Source organism: Salvelinus sp. IW2-2015, linkage group LG8 (genome assembly GCF_002910315.2).
Source record: "Salvelinus sp. IW2-2015 linkage group LG8, ASM291031v2, whole genome shotgun sequence".
Classification (NCBI taxonomy): domain Eukaryota; kingdom Metazoa; phylum Chordata; class Actinopteri; order Salmoniformes; family Salmonidae; genus Salvelinus; species Salvelinus sp. IW2-2015.
Window position 1 is genome coordinate 28775540 of NC_036848.1, and position 15352 is coordinate 28790891.

At 42.0% G+C, this 15352-nt stretch overlaps 1 protein-coding gene across 1 annotated transcript in view; it reads right to left on the reverse strand.

Moving 5' to 3' along the window:
* Positions 1 to 815: 815 nt before the first annotated feature.
* LOC111967020 (dual specificity protein phosphatase 3-like) overlaps positions 816 to 15352 on the reverse strand; it is a 29407-nt gene continuing 14870 nt past the window's right edge. Inside the window, exons 2-3 of the mRNA XM_023991925.2 lie at positions 12939 to 13171; positions 816 to 8823 (exon numbers count right to left, since the gene is read on the reverse strand). Coding sequence (XP_023847693.1) covers positions 8582 to 8823; positions 12939 to 13171 — 475 coding nt within the window. The 3' untranslated portion in view covers positions 816 to 8581. The remainder of the gene's footprint in view (positions 8824 to 12938; positions 13172 to 15352) is intronic.

The following is a 15352-nucleotide window of genomic DNA, read 5'->3' on the forward strand; positions in this document are numbered from 1 at the left end:
TCTATCACAGATCAAGCTAAATGACAGATTAGTTTGGAGAAAACAATATGGTAACACTACTTGACACCTAGTGTCATAACAGTCATGTCATAACACTGTCACGATCCATATATTTACATGAGCACTTTATTTTATGGCTGATTATGGACACGTTGTCAAAACCCACCTTTCCTTTGTGTTTTAAAGTTTCTTAAATCAATTGTGAATTCTGTAGTAATGTTTTGTTGTGAAATCATATTCTTAATAACTTCCAGAAAACACACTTTAGGACACTGTCATGAAGCATTGGGACCTTCCTGTGCCACATCACTTTGACTAATAAAAAAAGACACACTATGAACATCATAATCGTATAAGACAGACAGGCCTATCATGAACATGCCCTTATTTCAGTCATTAGTCAAAGAGGGGCTCTTGTCCTGCTCCTGAAATCATCCCAATCAGCAACGGAGCATTGGGGTAGGTGCATGTCTGACAATGTGTGAGCAATTACAATTATCATTAAATAAAAGGTCAATAATCAGAAAATATTATACAACATAAAAATTACTGTTGACATGTAGGTTATGATGGAATAGAATGGAATGTTTTGYCTTGTCTGTTAGGTTGTTTGTTGAYACTTATGGAGTCATAACCAGCCATAGAAATAACAATACGTCAAAAGGTCATATCGTGTCATGAGCACATGACACGTTGTCAGCTGTTATGACATGGCTGTGACGGTGTCTTAACACTAAGTGTCAAGTAAAGTGTTACCAAAAATACTGTATTATACACAGACAAGCTGAAAATAAATTCCATCCACCAAAACAAGGTTAACATCTTAGCCATTTATTGTTCAACATAACACTTTAAAAAAGGTCAGGAAAATTACATAGCAATTCAAAATCAAGTGCACTTCAACGAGCTGTCATCTCCACCTGCAAGGGTGCTGTCCTTTCAAACGGTGTGAAGAAAGTACATCTTCAGTGTAAGGCTTTTGGGTGGGATTCTGTGTCATTACAGTCATGATGCATTTCCTGTGATGAGTTTCCTGTTCCTTCTCCAGGCAGTGCCCGCTAACCGCTAGTATGAAAAGGAAATTAACCCAACAAACCAATATTTTTGATCGTGGTAATCCTGTGACAAGAATAAAGGACACGAATGTAACGTTGTGAGAACGTGAGATGATAACTGGGGTGTGGAAGCCAGGCAGTGTGGGGTCATTTGTGCCAAATCTCCTACTACTTCATAATGCCTGAACGGAATGGAGGAGGCACTGATGTCACCGATGGCAACGTGGAGTAGGAAAGTGACATTTATTTCTGTCTGAAAACCCCAAGGTAAATCAGATGGGGCTGGAAACATGAAAGACCTTCAGTGAAAGTGAAGGGTGACTTAAGGAAGGCTGGGTGCCGGAATATTAACTGTTTATAAGAATAATAAAAACAGCAGCATTTATTAGTACAGAGAAATAACTAGAAACAGAATACTGGTACACAATGATATATTACTATTGGGCTGATTAAATACCTTTTGTGATTGTAAAATAGTGACTCACAATAGCCAGAGCGCAATTACTGTAACTTACATATCCCTCATATAGTAATATAGAGTAGAGTAATATCACATTGACACATCACATAGCAAAACCATAAGCACAGAGATGTTACATTAATCATTCAAATGTATATTATATTCAAGAGTGAATATTCAGCACATAAATTACATTTCATGGCACACGTTACTCAAAACAGACAAGAAAAAGTGTCCCAGGTCAGTCCATGTTTCACAATACGTACAACTGTATAAGACAGAAAACCAGGACTAATGATAATTTGCAAATAAAAAGGTGTCAGCTTAACGGCATTCAATAACTGAATAAGTTGTGCAAAAACCACTGGAATCATTTGAAACAGCAGGGGGCAGTGTTTATCCTTCAACACTAACAGAAGGGTGTGTGACACTGACCTACTGGTTCAACCAACCACTTGTTTGTTATAAAGTTAACCATTTAACCTAATTTGTGGTAAAAAATGGGTACTAAAAATTAGTAAACTGTAGGCAGATAATGCAGATTTTTTTTTTTTTTTAACCTCATCTTAGACCAATAGCCAGAAATTCTCCCAATGGGTTGAATAACTGAACCTTTAAAAATGGACACGTAAAAATGGACACGTAATCAATACGGTTTGGAAAAAAAAGAAATGGTATCTAATAGTGTCTTGTTGCCTATTGTTGTTCAGTAGGAAAACAGACGTATGGACCTGATAGAAATAAGCCAATTAGAACAAGACAGACAACACTCCTTTCAMGTTGCCAAGCCAGTCATTTACATTGTAACCAGCTACTGTAGGTTGCTTGGAACAGAACATTTTGGCACACTGTATGTTTGCGTTAATGGCAAAAGGGTCTCAGTATCGACATTAGGTTAAGTGTAATAAATAATAGGTCTACAGATCATACAGGAATGTTAGACATGTCTGGAGTATCACTTTGTTTTAAAATGGATTCATTAGGAAAAACAACAATTTTGCGCTGTTGGCGTGATGGTGGTTATGAATGGTAGTGTGTGATGCGTGAACATCCTATTAGTTAGCACCATGACTCACAGAATCGATAGTAATCAAAATAGATCTACAATCAGTCCATGTATATATATCGCATCATCTTATATCCTCAACAAAAACAGAAAAATGCATGAAAGCATCTTTAAAACACAGATATTGGAATATAAGAGAAATGTAGAGTTAGTGGTGGGAGGATTGAGTGATCTAATGTTGACAGAAAAACGCTAAGTGTGTAAATGTTGAACTTATGGGGTAATACATTTAGAGCTACAGTAATGATACAGTATAACGACTAAACCACATGTACTAATGATACCTACACATTATAGACACATTGCTTAAATATGTATATAGATGATTCATATTTAGATTAAAAGGAGGAATAGATAGTGCTGTATGAGATAACGCAACCCAGTTCTCAGAGTTCATTTTCTCAGCCAGAGAGAGAACTAATCCAACTTCTATTCCTTCCATCCATGGACGCACCAATAAGTCAGTAGGCCTCTATGGTGAGCGTTATCGGATTTGACACATGGGAAGAACTGGGTGAACAAACTGTTCTAGAACGCTCTTTAGTGCATCATGTCCAAAATGGAGTGATGCTGGTCATTAGGACTCTGTCCATGTTAGTGGGGCTGGATCCCAATGTCAAGTCAAAAGACAACACCGGATATCTGAGGGGTGACCCCACCGCCCCCCAAGGCTAGATGTCTAGTGAGCTCGCCTGTGGAGCATTTCTCTTCCCATTGATTCCGACGTCATTGTTTCAGAAAAGCCTACCACAATTCATCTCAGTTGATGTACAACTGTGTGTGCAATACCGGATATAATAAGTTCTGACGTTTATATCTTGGATTCGATCATACAATATACTCTAATAGGGCATTGAGATATATACAGCAATGTACTAACACAGACACACGACGGCCTTGGGATTTCACCTCATGTGCATGTTAAGCCAAAAGAGGCATAACATTAGCATACACATATTTTGGTGCAAGGCAGTGGACATGTAAGGGCCAATTGGAATTGCTGTGAGTGACATTGATCGACAGCGGAAATGTAGATCTATGGGACGGACAGAACGGACGTGTACTATAGAATTAGTAGGCGGTAACTCTGGCACAGTAAGTGCGTATTCCTTTGGCTGACATCTTGGGGAGCCACTTTTCAGGTTTCTATGGAATGATTTGTTGATATACCAAATTAGTCCAGCCAACACGACATTTGTCCCTTCCTGGTGTTATGCCAGGGTGCTGTCACACCCAATCAAGAAGTCTAGACCAGGTATTCCCAAACTGGGAATGCCGTCGAGGGTACGCCAAATAAAAATGTGATTCACAATATATATATTTATATTTTCCAACGCGGCTATAAAAATAAAATTAAACCATTTAGCGTTCAGCGAACTAACAATGTCAAATACAGGCAGCCTAGTCAAATAATTAACCGTTTCGAGGGAATTCCACTAACGGCCCGTATGTAGCCAAATGTAGCTGCTGCTCATTCAGTTTGCTCGAAAATTGATAAATGGTTAAAAAAAGGCCGGTGTCCGTAGAGACACATACCAGCTCTACTGGTAGTACTGCTACTACCAGCAGTACTACACCTGCACCTGTTGACAACACAAGTTGTTCTGCTTCCACGAGCACATACAATGCTAGCATCAGTAATCTACATTTGTTGTTAGCCCAGCTAACATGGACACTGACAATTGTGAATCTGATGCAACCGAAGAGCTACGCCCCCTTACCCGGGAAAGCACCGAACAGACAGGGATGTTGGACCATCGAAGAGGCGCAAATATGATGAGAACTACATTGATTTGGGGTTCACTTATATTGGGAGTAGTGCCTTTCCTCAGCCACAGTGTGTTATATGTGAAAAAGTACCATCTCACAACTCGATGAACTCTTGCGCAGACATTTAGAAACAAAACATGCCAATTTGAAAAGTAAGCCACAGGAGTTTTTGGAGAAAGAATTAAGACGACTTTTGAGTAGTAAGACATGTATAAAAGCAACAGATACCATTAATAAGAAGGGGCTAGAAGCGTCGTAAATGGTGAGCTACCGAGTGGCTAGGACAGGCAAGCCCCATACTATTGAGGACTTAATTCTTCCTGCTGCCACGGATATGGCTGGGACAATGCTGGGGAAAAGGCCCCCCAAAAAACTACAGTCAATGCCTTCATCAAACAACACTGTTTCACGACACATCAGTGACATGGCAGGAGATGTTTTGAAACAATTGCTGCTTCGCATACAAGCCAGTGAATTCTGTGCGTTACAGCGGATGAGTCAGATGTGGCAGGCCTGGCACAGCTCCTGGTATAGGTCTGTTACATTTATGGGGGGGGGGGGGGTCAATTAAAGAAGACCTCTTCTGCAAACCAGGACAACAGGAGGGGATATTTTTAAAAGTACTGGACAGCTTTGTGACATCAAATGGACTTTGGTGGTAAAGATGTGTTGGTATCTGTACTGATGGCACAAAAGCCATGACAGGGAGACATAGTGGAGTAGTAACGCGCGTGCAAGCAGTTGCTCCCGACGCCACTTGGGTACAATGCATCATCCACCAAGAGGCTCTTACTGCTAAAGGAATGCCTGACAGCTTGAAAGACATTTTGGACACTGATGTCTAACTTTGTTAAAGCAAGGCCCCTGAACTCATGTATTTTCTGCACTGTGCAATGATATGGGCAGCGACCATGTAACACTTTTACAACATACAGTTGTGTGTGCTGGTTATCAAGGGGCAAAGTATTGACACTTTTTTTAATTTTTTTTTATTGAGAGACGAGCATAAAGTTTTTACTGAACATAATTTTCACTTGTCTGACCACTTGCATGATGACGAGTTTCTCAAGACTGTCCTATCTGGACAATTTTTTCTCCCACCCTCGCCTCAATCTATGATTACAGGGAATCTCCGCAACTTTATTAAATGTGCGGGACAAAAATCGAGGCTTTGATTAAGAAGTTGGAGCTCTTCTCTGTCCGCATTAACAAGGACAACACACTGGTCTTTCCCATCATTGTATGATTTGTTTGTGTGCAAATGAACTCAAGCTATGGACAATGTCAAATGTGATATAGCAAAGCACCTGAGTTGGGTGCTCAATTACGCAGGTACTTCCCCGAAACTGATAACGAATCCAGTTTTTCCCTTTCATGCTCTGCCTCCAGTCCACTTACCGATATCTGAACAAGAGAGCCTCAAAATTGCAACAAGCTGTTCTGTGAAAATTGTATTTTAAAAATCAGAAGCCACTGCCAGATTTCTGGATAGGGCTACGTTCAGAGTATCCTGCCTTGGCAAATCACGCTGTTAAGACACTGATGCACTATGCAACCATGTATGTGAGAGTGGATTCTCAGCCCTCACTAGCATGAAAACTAAATACAGACTGTGTGGAAAAGGATTTAAGACAGACTTCAAGCACACACTTCTCATTAACCTGTGGTGAGTTATTCACAATTTTCGATTAACAAATATGGTTTTATATGTAAGATGGTAAAATAAAGAGAAAAATTATTATTATTATTATTGCCCTGGTCCTATAAGAGCTCTTTGTCACTTCCCACGAGCCGGGTTGTGACAAACTCACCCTCATTCTTATGTTTAATAAATGTATCGTATAGTGTGTGTGTGGCAGGCTTACAATGATGGCAAAAGAACATTTGAGAGTGTGCTGACCCTGGTGCTAGAGGGGGTACGCAGCTGGAGGTTGAACGTTTGAAGGGGTACGGGACTATAAAAAGTTTGGGAACCACTGGACTAGACCAAATGAACCGGTGTCTGTCAAAACATTCCAGACTGGTCTGGGATACATTTTGTTGGTGTCATGACATCATTGTAGTCCGACAGTCCTGGCAGTGGGATACTATGAAAATATTGTGCTATAATCTATTACTCGTACCTCAGAGCTCCAAAAGAGGAACACASGGAGAGCTGTCCAGTGTTCTAAACCTATGGTCTAGGGAATGCTTAATTGGTCAGGTCAAAACCTCACACTAGGAGTACTTTGGAGCTGTATGTACTAGCAGTGGCATGTATGTTATTGGAATATAGAGAGATGGGTGACAGAATATACGTTAAAGCACTGAGCCACGGTTAGAAGGCTTCCATCTCTCCTCTGCCTAACATAACTCCCCCGCTGTTGGACAGATGTAACCAACGATACCGGCAGAGAAAGAGGACAGCAGCGTGACAGATACAGTGTGTGTGAAAGAGAGAAAGCGTTAGTTTGTATGACTGTCAACATGCATGCATGCATGTACAGTGCCGTGAAAAAGTATTTGCCCCCTTCTTGATTTTCAAAATATCTGCCTATTTTTGATACGGAACGTTATCAGATCTTCAATCAAAACCTAATATTAGATTAATAGGGAACGTGAGTATACTAATAAATTATACACATTTTATTTATTTAAACAAAAAAGTTATGCAACATCCAATTCCCTTGTGTTGCACCCTTACACTCAATAACTGGTTGTGCCACCTTTAGCGTATGTGTGCAACCAAATGCTTCCTGTAGTTGTTGATTAGTCTCTCACATCGCTGTGGAGGAATTTTGACCCACTCTTGCATGCAGAACTGCTTTAACTGAGTGACATTTGTGAGTTTAAGCATGAATTGCTCATTTAAAGTCACTGCCACAAAGTCTCAATTGGGATTAGGTCTGGACGTTGACTAGGCCATTCATGCTTTTTAGACATTTTTATGTAGACTTGATTGTGTGTTTTGGATCATTGTCTTGCTGCCTGACCCAGCTGTGCTTCAGCTTACAGACGGATGGCCTTACATTCAAGTAGAATTCATGGTTCCCTCTATTAAAAAAGGCAAGTCGTCCAGGTCCTAAGGCAGCAAAGCATCCCTAAACCATCACATTACCACCACCATGCTTGACCGCTGGCATGAGGATCTACAGGAGAACGTCAGGCCATCCGCCTGTTAATGCTACACCAGAAGTTAATGGGTATATGTAGGAGGAGTGTACATGGTAGGGTCAATGGAGGTTGGATAAGAGCCAGGGGCTTGGAATGTTACGAAGGGAAAAGGCAATCACATGGTTGCGGTCACTGATAAAAGGGGGTCTAGCTGTGGATTAGAGAGGAAATTGGGGCCGAGGTCAGGTCACATGAAGTGAGAAGGAACAGTTTATTACCCATATCACTTAATTTCCCGCCCAACAACGATGTTTAGGGAAAAGGAGGAGACTCCGTCCTAAAGGGGAGGGTATAAATACTTGTGCTGGAGGAAACACGTCTGTCTTATGCAGCTGTGTGACCCAGTGGGTGAATAAACTTGGTTTGAGCTTTACTAGTCATCTGTGAGCTTTACTCTATTTTAGAGCCTAACAGCTGGCGCTGCGAGCAGGGTCAACCACGATTTACAGTCCAACTAGAGAATCCGAATCAGTGAAACAGGAGCCGGCACCAAAAACAAGGTAGGCACAGTTCCTATACCTGTTATCACTCATTCTGACTTATTGGGGAGATGAGTCGTAGGCTGAACCAATTATAGGATACRGACCTAGAAAGCCTGAGCTTATTGAGTAGTCCCATTGTATTACGGCCGATCGTAGATTTAGGATATATGGTAAGTCACGGAAGGTAAGCCCGAGCAGGCTAGTACCTGCAGAGGGTAAGTCCTAGGGGGAAAGGGGGCAATTACTTTTTCCACACAGGGGCATTGGGTGTTGCATAACTTTGTTTATGAAATAAGTATGGTAATTGTTGTGGTATTTGTTCACTCCGGTTCCCTTTATCTAATATTAGGTTTTGGTTGAAGCTCTGCTAACATTCCGTATAAAAAAATAAATAAGCAAAAGTAGAGAAAATTAGAAAGGGGGCAAATCCTTTGCCTGTATATCCTGTATGTATATGCATGCATGTTACAGGTTGTGGATGTACGCGTGTGCATGTGTCTGAGTGATGTGTTGCTGGTCAGGGTGGATTGAGGCCGGTTGGCTCTTAGGGGAGCAGAGACCTACAGAAGGCGTTGGGTCACGCTCTCTCGTTCCCTTATTTGGCCTTCAACTTGGCCACCACGACGGGCATCACCCCATTCAACTTGCCCTCTTTCGCCAGCTCCTCGTTGAGTTGGCACAGCTGGCGCAGAAAGCCGTYATTGGGGCCGATCTCTCTCTTCAGCCTCACCGTGGCAACCGCCACCCGGGCGTCCAGTTTGTGGCGCAGCATGAGGTAAGCGATGACAACGGTGGGCGAGCGGCTGTAGCCCTCTCGGCAGTGGACGTACACCTTCCCTGATGGACAGAGACAGACACTTAGGGCTACGTCCCAATTCTCTTTACGCAACTCCTTTCCTTCATGAACACTGACGGTTGAGAGGACTGGATAGGGTTTCACTATACTGCTTGCACCCATCAAATCCTGTCAGATCTGTGGTCTTAAAGGAATGGACACAAAAAAAGGAGAGCATTTATGGCATTAGGATTCTGACGAAGACTGCGACTGAAGTAAAAGGAAAAAGAGGGAACACTGAGGTACAGTGATGATAGGAGGGAGGGAACAGATGCTCCACATATAACCTTGCCTGGCGAAGCATCTCAGCCAGGGAGATGCACATCTAGGGCCTGACCTCTGCGGCAGACAAGTCAATGTCAACCATCTTCACTGCACCTAACCACTGGCCTAGCCACATCAGAGCAGTGTGCGCACCTGATACGTAGGCTACGCGTATCATCCTCAACGCATACGCTCGTTAAAAATCAACCGACTCGCCCGGGAGGAATTCACCGTGCTGACTTCACCGAGAAGCTGATCTGCTTGTGCTCGGTTCAGAGCTGCCGGTTGCGCAGCGTGTTCAAAACCCGATGCCGCCTGCCGATCAGCTCATTACATACACCTCGCCGCTTCCCACAATAAAACACACGCTCAGTCAATACACACGCAACCTGGCTGGCAACACACACTCGTCCACTTGAGCAACCCGGCTGACGAGTCACATGCACAAGCTCCAACGCTGACCTTTCCACAGCTCTGCACGGTGGTCACAAAATGTCACTGATCAAGCCTCGGTGGGTTATAGCAGGACACTTTATCCATCAGGAAGGGGCTGGTGTTACGGCATTGTGTGTCTCGTTCGAAAGATGTCCACCGCCTCTCTCTTCCACCTCCTCTACTGTAGTACACTGTGATTTACTGGGGTGTCGATGCAGCTGCCGCCTAATTGGCTGAGAATTAAGATGATTTATAATTGCGCAGCTGTGTCAACGCTTCCATTAAATCCATGCCACAAAACAATGTTCAGGGCTCCAATGAAATGGGCCCCCAGGGTAACATTTGGGAGAGGAGAGGAGAAAGGAGCCAGAGGCGTGGTCAGAGATAGGTGGCTGTTCTTGTCCTTTCTGTCTACAGATGGCTGTTACGAATTAGAGGGTGTTGGTTGAAGTGATAGGACTACTTTTATTGTTCACTTCCTTGATAGATTTCCATTTGTTTTGTGTTGGTGCTCTGATACAAATCTGACACATATTTCAAAGAGTACGTCTTAGAGTACTATCAAACGCAATACGTTTCACTGTCCTGGTACTGTACATCAAATGGTCCTCTTTAAGTAGCATCTTCTAAGCGTGTTTTACCTTTGGAACACAGAGGAAAGGAAAAATAACTTGTGGCAAAGTGGTGTCTGTTTACTCTCGATGGAAAAATGTGTGGGGTTTGGTACAACAGATCTATCACCAGCAGAATGTTCTCAAATTTAAMTGACCGAAACATCAGCTGATACAGCAATGTGGAATAGGACTAGCCTGAAAAACAGTTTACAGGAGTATCCATCTCCACTTTGTTAAGCCGGACTGATGACGTACACGGATTATACAAAACATTAGGAACACCTTCCTAATATTGATTTGCACACACCCTTTACCCTCGGAACAGACTCAATTCATTTGGGCATGGACTCTACAAGGTGTCAAAGGCGTTCCACAGGGATGCTGGCCCATGTTGACTGCAATGCTTCCCAGAGTTGTGTCAACTTGGCTGGATGTCTTTTGGGTGGTGGACCATTCTTGACATTCACGGGAAACTGCTGAGAATGGAAAAACCCAGCAGCGTTGCAGTTCTTGACACAAACCGGCACGCCTGGCAACTACCACCATACCCCGTTCAAAAGCACTTACATMTTTTTCTTGCCCATTCACCCTCTGAATGGCACACAACACAATCCATGTCTCAATTGTCTCGAGGCTTAAACATCCTTCTGTGATCTCCCCTTCATCTACACTGATTAAAGTGGATTTAACAAGTGACATTTTGTATACTCAGTGTCTAATCCATCATTAAAAGATCATGTGCCCTGAAGGACAGTTGCTGTTTCTCCTCGTAACTTGGACTTGGAAAAACAAAGGTTTGTCCACAGTTTTTACCAGGGGGAAACAAACTATTGATAGCAGAGGATATTACGGAGTCATTCAACCTCAAAAAGCACATCTCAGATTGCTCCGAAATCATTTCTGTAGTTAGAAACAGATAAGATCAGCATTCCTGAGACATTTTGTTGAAATATCATTAGATCTGAGAAACGTAGAAAAATAATTGCACCCAAATTGGCAATTTTACTTTATAGGATTCATATAATCTTCAACAAATATAGTACCTAACATCTGATTTGGACCATAATTCTTCCTAACATGAGGGATCCAAGAAAATGGTAAAAAAGCCACTCACGGACCTCCCCAAAAAAACAGTATACAGTATCAGTTCTCCATGTTTAACAAGTTGTATGGAGCTGCTGCTTGGAGTATTGCCGCTTCATCCTTTGTAATGCATTTCCAGTGAATCTGGTGATGTTTTCCCCCTGTTCAGAGAAATTAGCAAATTTGAAGTCACATGCATTATTTACCATAATATTTGTGAGAAAGTGCCAAGCTTTGCCCACTAGATGCCACAGAGTATCACTATCCATATTTTCAAAGCATAGTGGTTGCATCATGTTATGGGTATGCTTGTAATCATTAAGGACTGGGAGATTTTCCACAAAATCCTTAGGAAAACCTGCCTTAAGTCTGCTTTTCACCAGACACTGGGAGATTAATTCACCTTTCAGCAGGACAATAACTGAACACACATGGCCAAATCTACATTGAAGTCGCTTACCAAAAAGACAGTGAATGTTCCTGAGAAGCTGAGTTATGGTTGACTTTTTTTTTTTTTTTTATCGGTTTGAAAATCTATGGCAAGAAAATGGTTGTCCAAAAATGATCAACAAACTTAGAATTTTGAAAATATTGTGTAATCCAGGTGTGCAAAGCGCTTAGAGGCTTACCCAGAAAGACTCACAGCTGCAATCGCTGCAAAAGGTTATTAGGGATGCACGATATATCGGAATCGGCTGATATTAGCTAAAAATGCCAACATCRGTATCGGCYTGATGTCTAGTTTAACGCCAATGTTAAAAACCGATGTCAAAGCTGACGTGCATACCTATATAAACGTAGGTACACAACGTAATGACGCCGCGTAAAATGTTACGCTACACGTGCAACACAGCATTCCTAACCTAGCCCACAATGTCTGCTGTGTGAATCAAGCAGTCAACATGTCCAGCAGTCATTTGAAAGAGTAAGAACATTTCAGAGAGACAACTCAAAGGCGAAATCCATTAAAGCCAAGATAATATAATTCATTGCCCTTGACAATCAACCGCTTGTCGTGAGTGATGTTGGCTTTTGCCGACTGGTCGGGCACCGGTGCGCTATTTTTCAGATGTTGCCCTACCGGAGTTGCACAGCAATAGCGCCACTGCTATCAGCTTCACAACATACATACTATGGAACGCCGTTTGGGTCTTTGCGTGCCATAAAAGATACAGTAGTACTGTCAAAGCGGTACAAAAAGTCAGCAAACACTGAGATGCAGTGCATTAGACCGCTGCGTCCGTATGGGTGTTAACTATTTAACTGTACTAGAATGCTTAGAAGGTCGCAAAAATTGTAAATAGCGGTATCKGGKTTTTTTTGCAAGGAAAATATCAGCTATTGGTATCAGCCAGGAAATGTCATATCGGTGCACCACTAGTTATTATACAAAGTATTGAACACTTATGTAAATTAGATCTGTATTTAACTTTCAATAAACTTGCAAAAAAACATAAAACATGTTTCCAATTTGTCGTTATGGGGTACTGGGTGTAGATGGGTGAGATTTATTTAATCCATTTTGAATTCAGGCTGTAACAACAAAATGTGGCATAAGTCAAGGGGTATGAATACTTTGAAGGCACTGTATAAGAGGCAGTTGCCACTATGTTATTGTATAGAAATCAGGTATTTGCTTATAAACTGCATAGTAAAATGGTTTAAATACACAATTATCACCTATGAATAAGGTTAAATAGACACAGAGTGGTCAGACTCACCTTTGCCATTGTTGTGTGCCAGAGCCTTCTCGATAAAGTCCGCCCCCTCCTCAAAAAAGTTACTGAGGTTGAACTGCGGCTTGTCATTGGCCTGGATGCCATGGTAGGTGATGCCCGAGCCCGCGTAAAAATCTGCATTGGTGTTGACGTGCATGAAGGAGTTGCCTTCCGCCACATTCAGGATGTGGGTCACGCCCAGCTTCTGCAGACGCATCAGATTCTGGCCCACGAACCTGTGAGATAGAAATAGATATTTCTATGGTTTATGAGGTAGACGGCAGACATTGATTAAGCACGGGGCACAACCGAGTACATTGCTTTGGATTACTTCAATAGTTATATTGAAGGCTTCCATAATCACTCTTATCAGCTTTGTTGAGTAGCTACTCAAGGGTAGATACAGCAAATAAGCAAATGCTAGACCTACTTTACAGTGGCTGTCAAACTAAACACAAAGTACATGGTTCAACAATACCAGGTTCTAGCAGTTCTGACAAAGTTGTCCCAGACATGCTATTCAAGCCATTGTCGTAACACCGTCTCAAAGCCTCTCCTGCTGGTCACCATAAATGTTCTGAGTAGTCAATGCACTCTCGGAGCATCATTGTGAAAATGTGATTGTTGCATGCGCTTCCTGCTTGTCGATTATCACACCAAATAAACCTACACTGTATATACACAAAAGTATGTGAGCAGCCCTTCAAATTAGAGGTGACGGCTATTTCAGCCACACCCGTAAAATCGAGCACACAGCCATGCAACCTCCATAGACAAATATTGGCAGTAAAATGGCCTTACTGAAGAGCTCAGTGACTTTCAACGTGGCACCGTCATAGGGTGGCACCATCATAGGATACCACCTTGCCAACAAGTCAGTATGTCAAATTTCTGCCCTAACAGAGCTGCCCCGGTCAACTATTAGTGCTGTTATTGTGAAGTGGAAATGTTAGCTTGTTGAGAAATAGCCCAAACAGACTCTGGGACAATTGAGGGACGATAGAGCCCAACAGGTAATTTCATACGAATAGGCTACATCATTTTTGTATAGATTTTTTTTTATAGCAATGAATCCTTTTCTTCTTCTCCCCGACAATTGACCGGTGGCATTTTTATTTAAAATCGGCTTTTCAACAACAAATTACAGCCAAAAGCACACCATTACCGACTAATGGTAACACTGGTCTGCATGGCACTGGGCTCCGAACACTCCCCTGTCCCCTGGGGGACCACTAACATAGGCAGACATATCCACTGTCTAAAAGTGGCTCCACCAAACTTCACTATGGGGGATAGTAGATTGGCTCAGAGCGTCCATAAGGCTTGAATTAAAATGCCAAAATTATATGGCCTAATTAGCCTACACAGAAATACAATCATTCAAAATAGGCTGCTAAAGCATGATTTGGCCAGAGGTTGATTAGCTTCCCTAGCCTTAAATATAWTTTTTTTTGTATTGCCTACATTCGGAAAGGCAGCGCGCGCTGCAAATACCAAATAGATGCTTGTTGAGTTGCGACTGTCAGTGAAAAGTAGAGGCCTAGCCAGGAATGTCGCAATATAATAAAAATCGCAGGAAAACATAGTTTGGAAAGAAAATGGCTAACGCTGTAAAGAGAAGACAATGAAAAGACTCATCTGTCTTTTAGTTATTAAAATTCTCAAATTGAGGGAACAGTAGCCCTATTACCCATCTTATTGGCACCAGCGGAGAGCATCGGCCATATCCCCGGTGAGTGCGCTCATTCACTATATTATTGTTGGGTTAGTACCACCCAAGTTCCTTTTTGGACAAACATGTCCTCTTATTTGGGTCTCSCCTTCTCGTAGGCATATGATATGGACAACATCGTTTTTATTGAGTGTCAGTAGAGTATGCTACCCTGTAATTTGTCAAATTAAAAAATAAATTCTGCTAATGTCTCCAGTCATATAGTGTAGTAAGTAGTATTGCGTGAGGGAAAACACATTTCATGCAAAGAAATAAGTAACGTATCTGACTATAGCCAAGGCCTCTACACTATGGGCGTTTCGCAATTCATCTAACGGTCTTTTTTGCAAACAGCGATGAGTGATGACCATCTACTAATCACATTACAAATAGTAGGCTCTTACATAAGTCTGCAAATGAGATGCATGGAATGCTTTATTATACAGTGCATTCGGGAAGTACTCAGACCCCTAGACTTCTTCCACATTTTGTTACGTTACAGCCTTATTCTAAAATGGGATTGTGAGAGCAAAACTGCAACATTATGTTATAATACTGTAATTGCATCAAATGGTTGTTTCATGCAACAGAATAGAGGGTTCTTATAACTCTATTGTGTCTGTGTGAACTAAAAGTGGACCTCTGGGAGATTTAACACTGACAGAAGATTTACGATGTCTTTGGGTGATACCGCATTCCAGAGCAT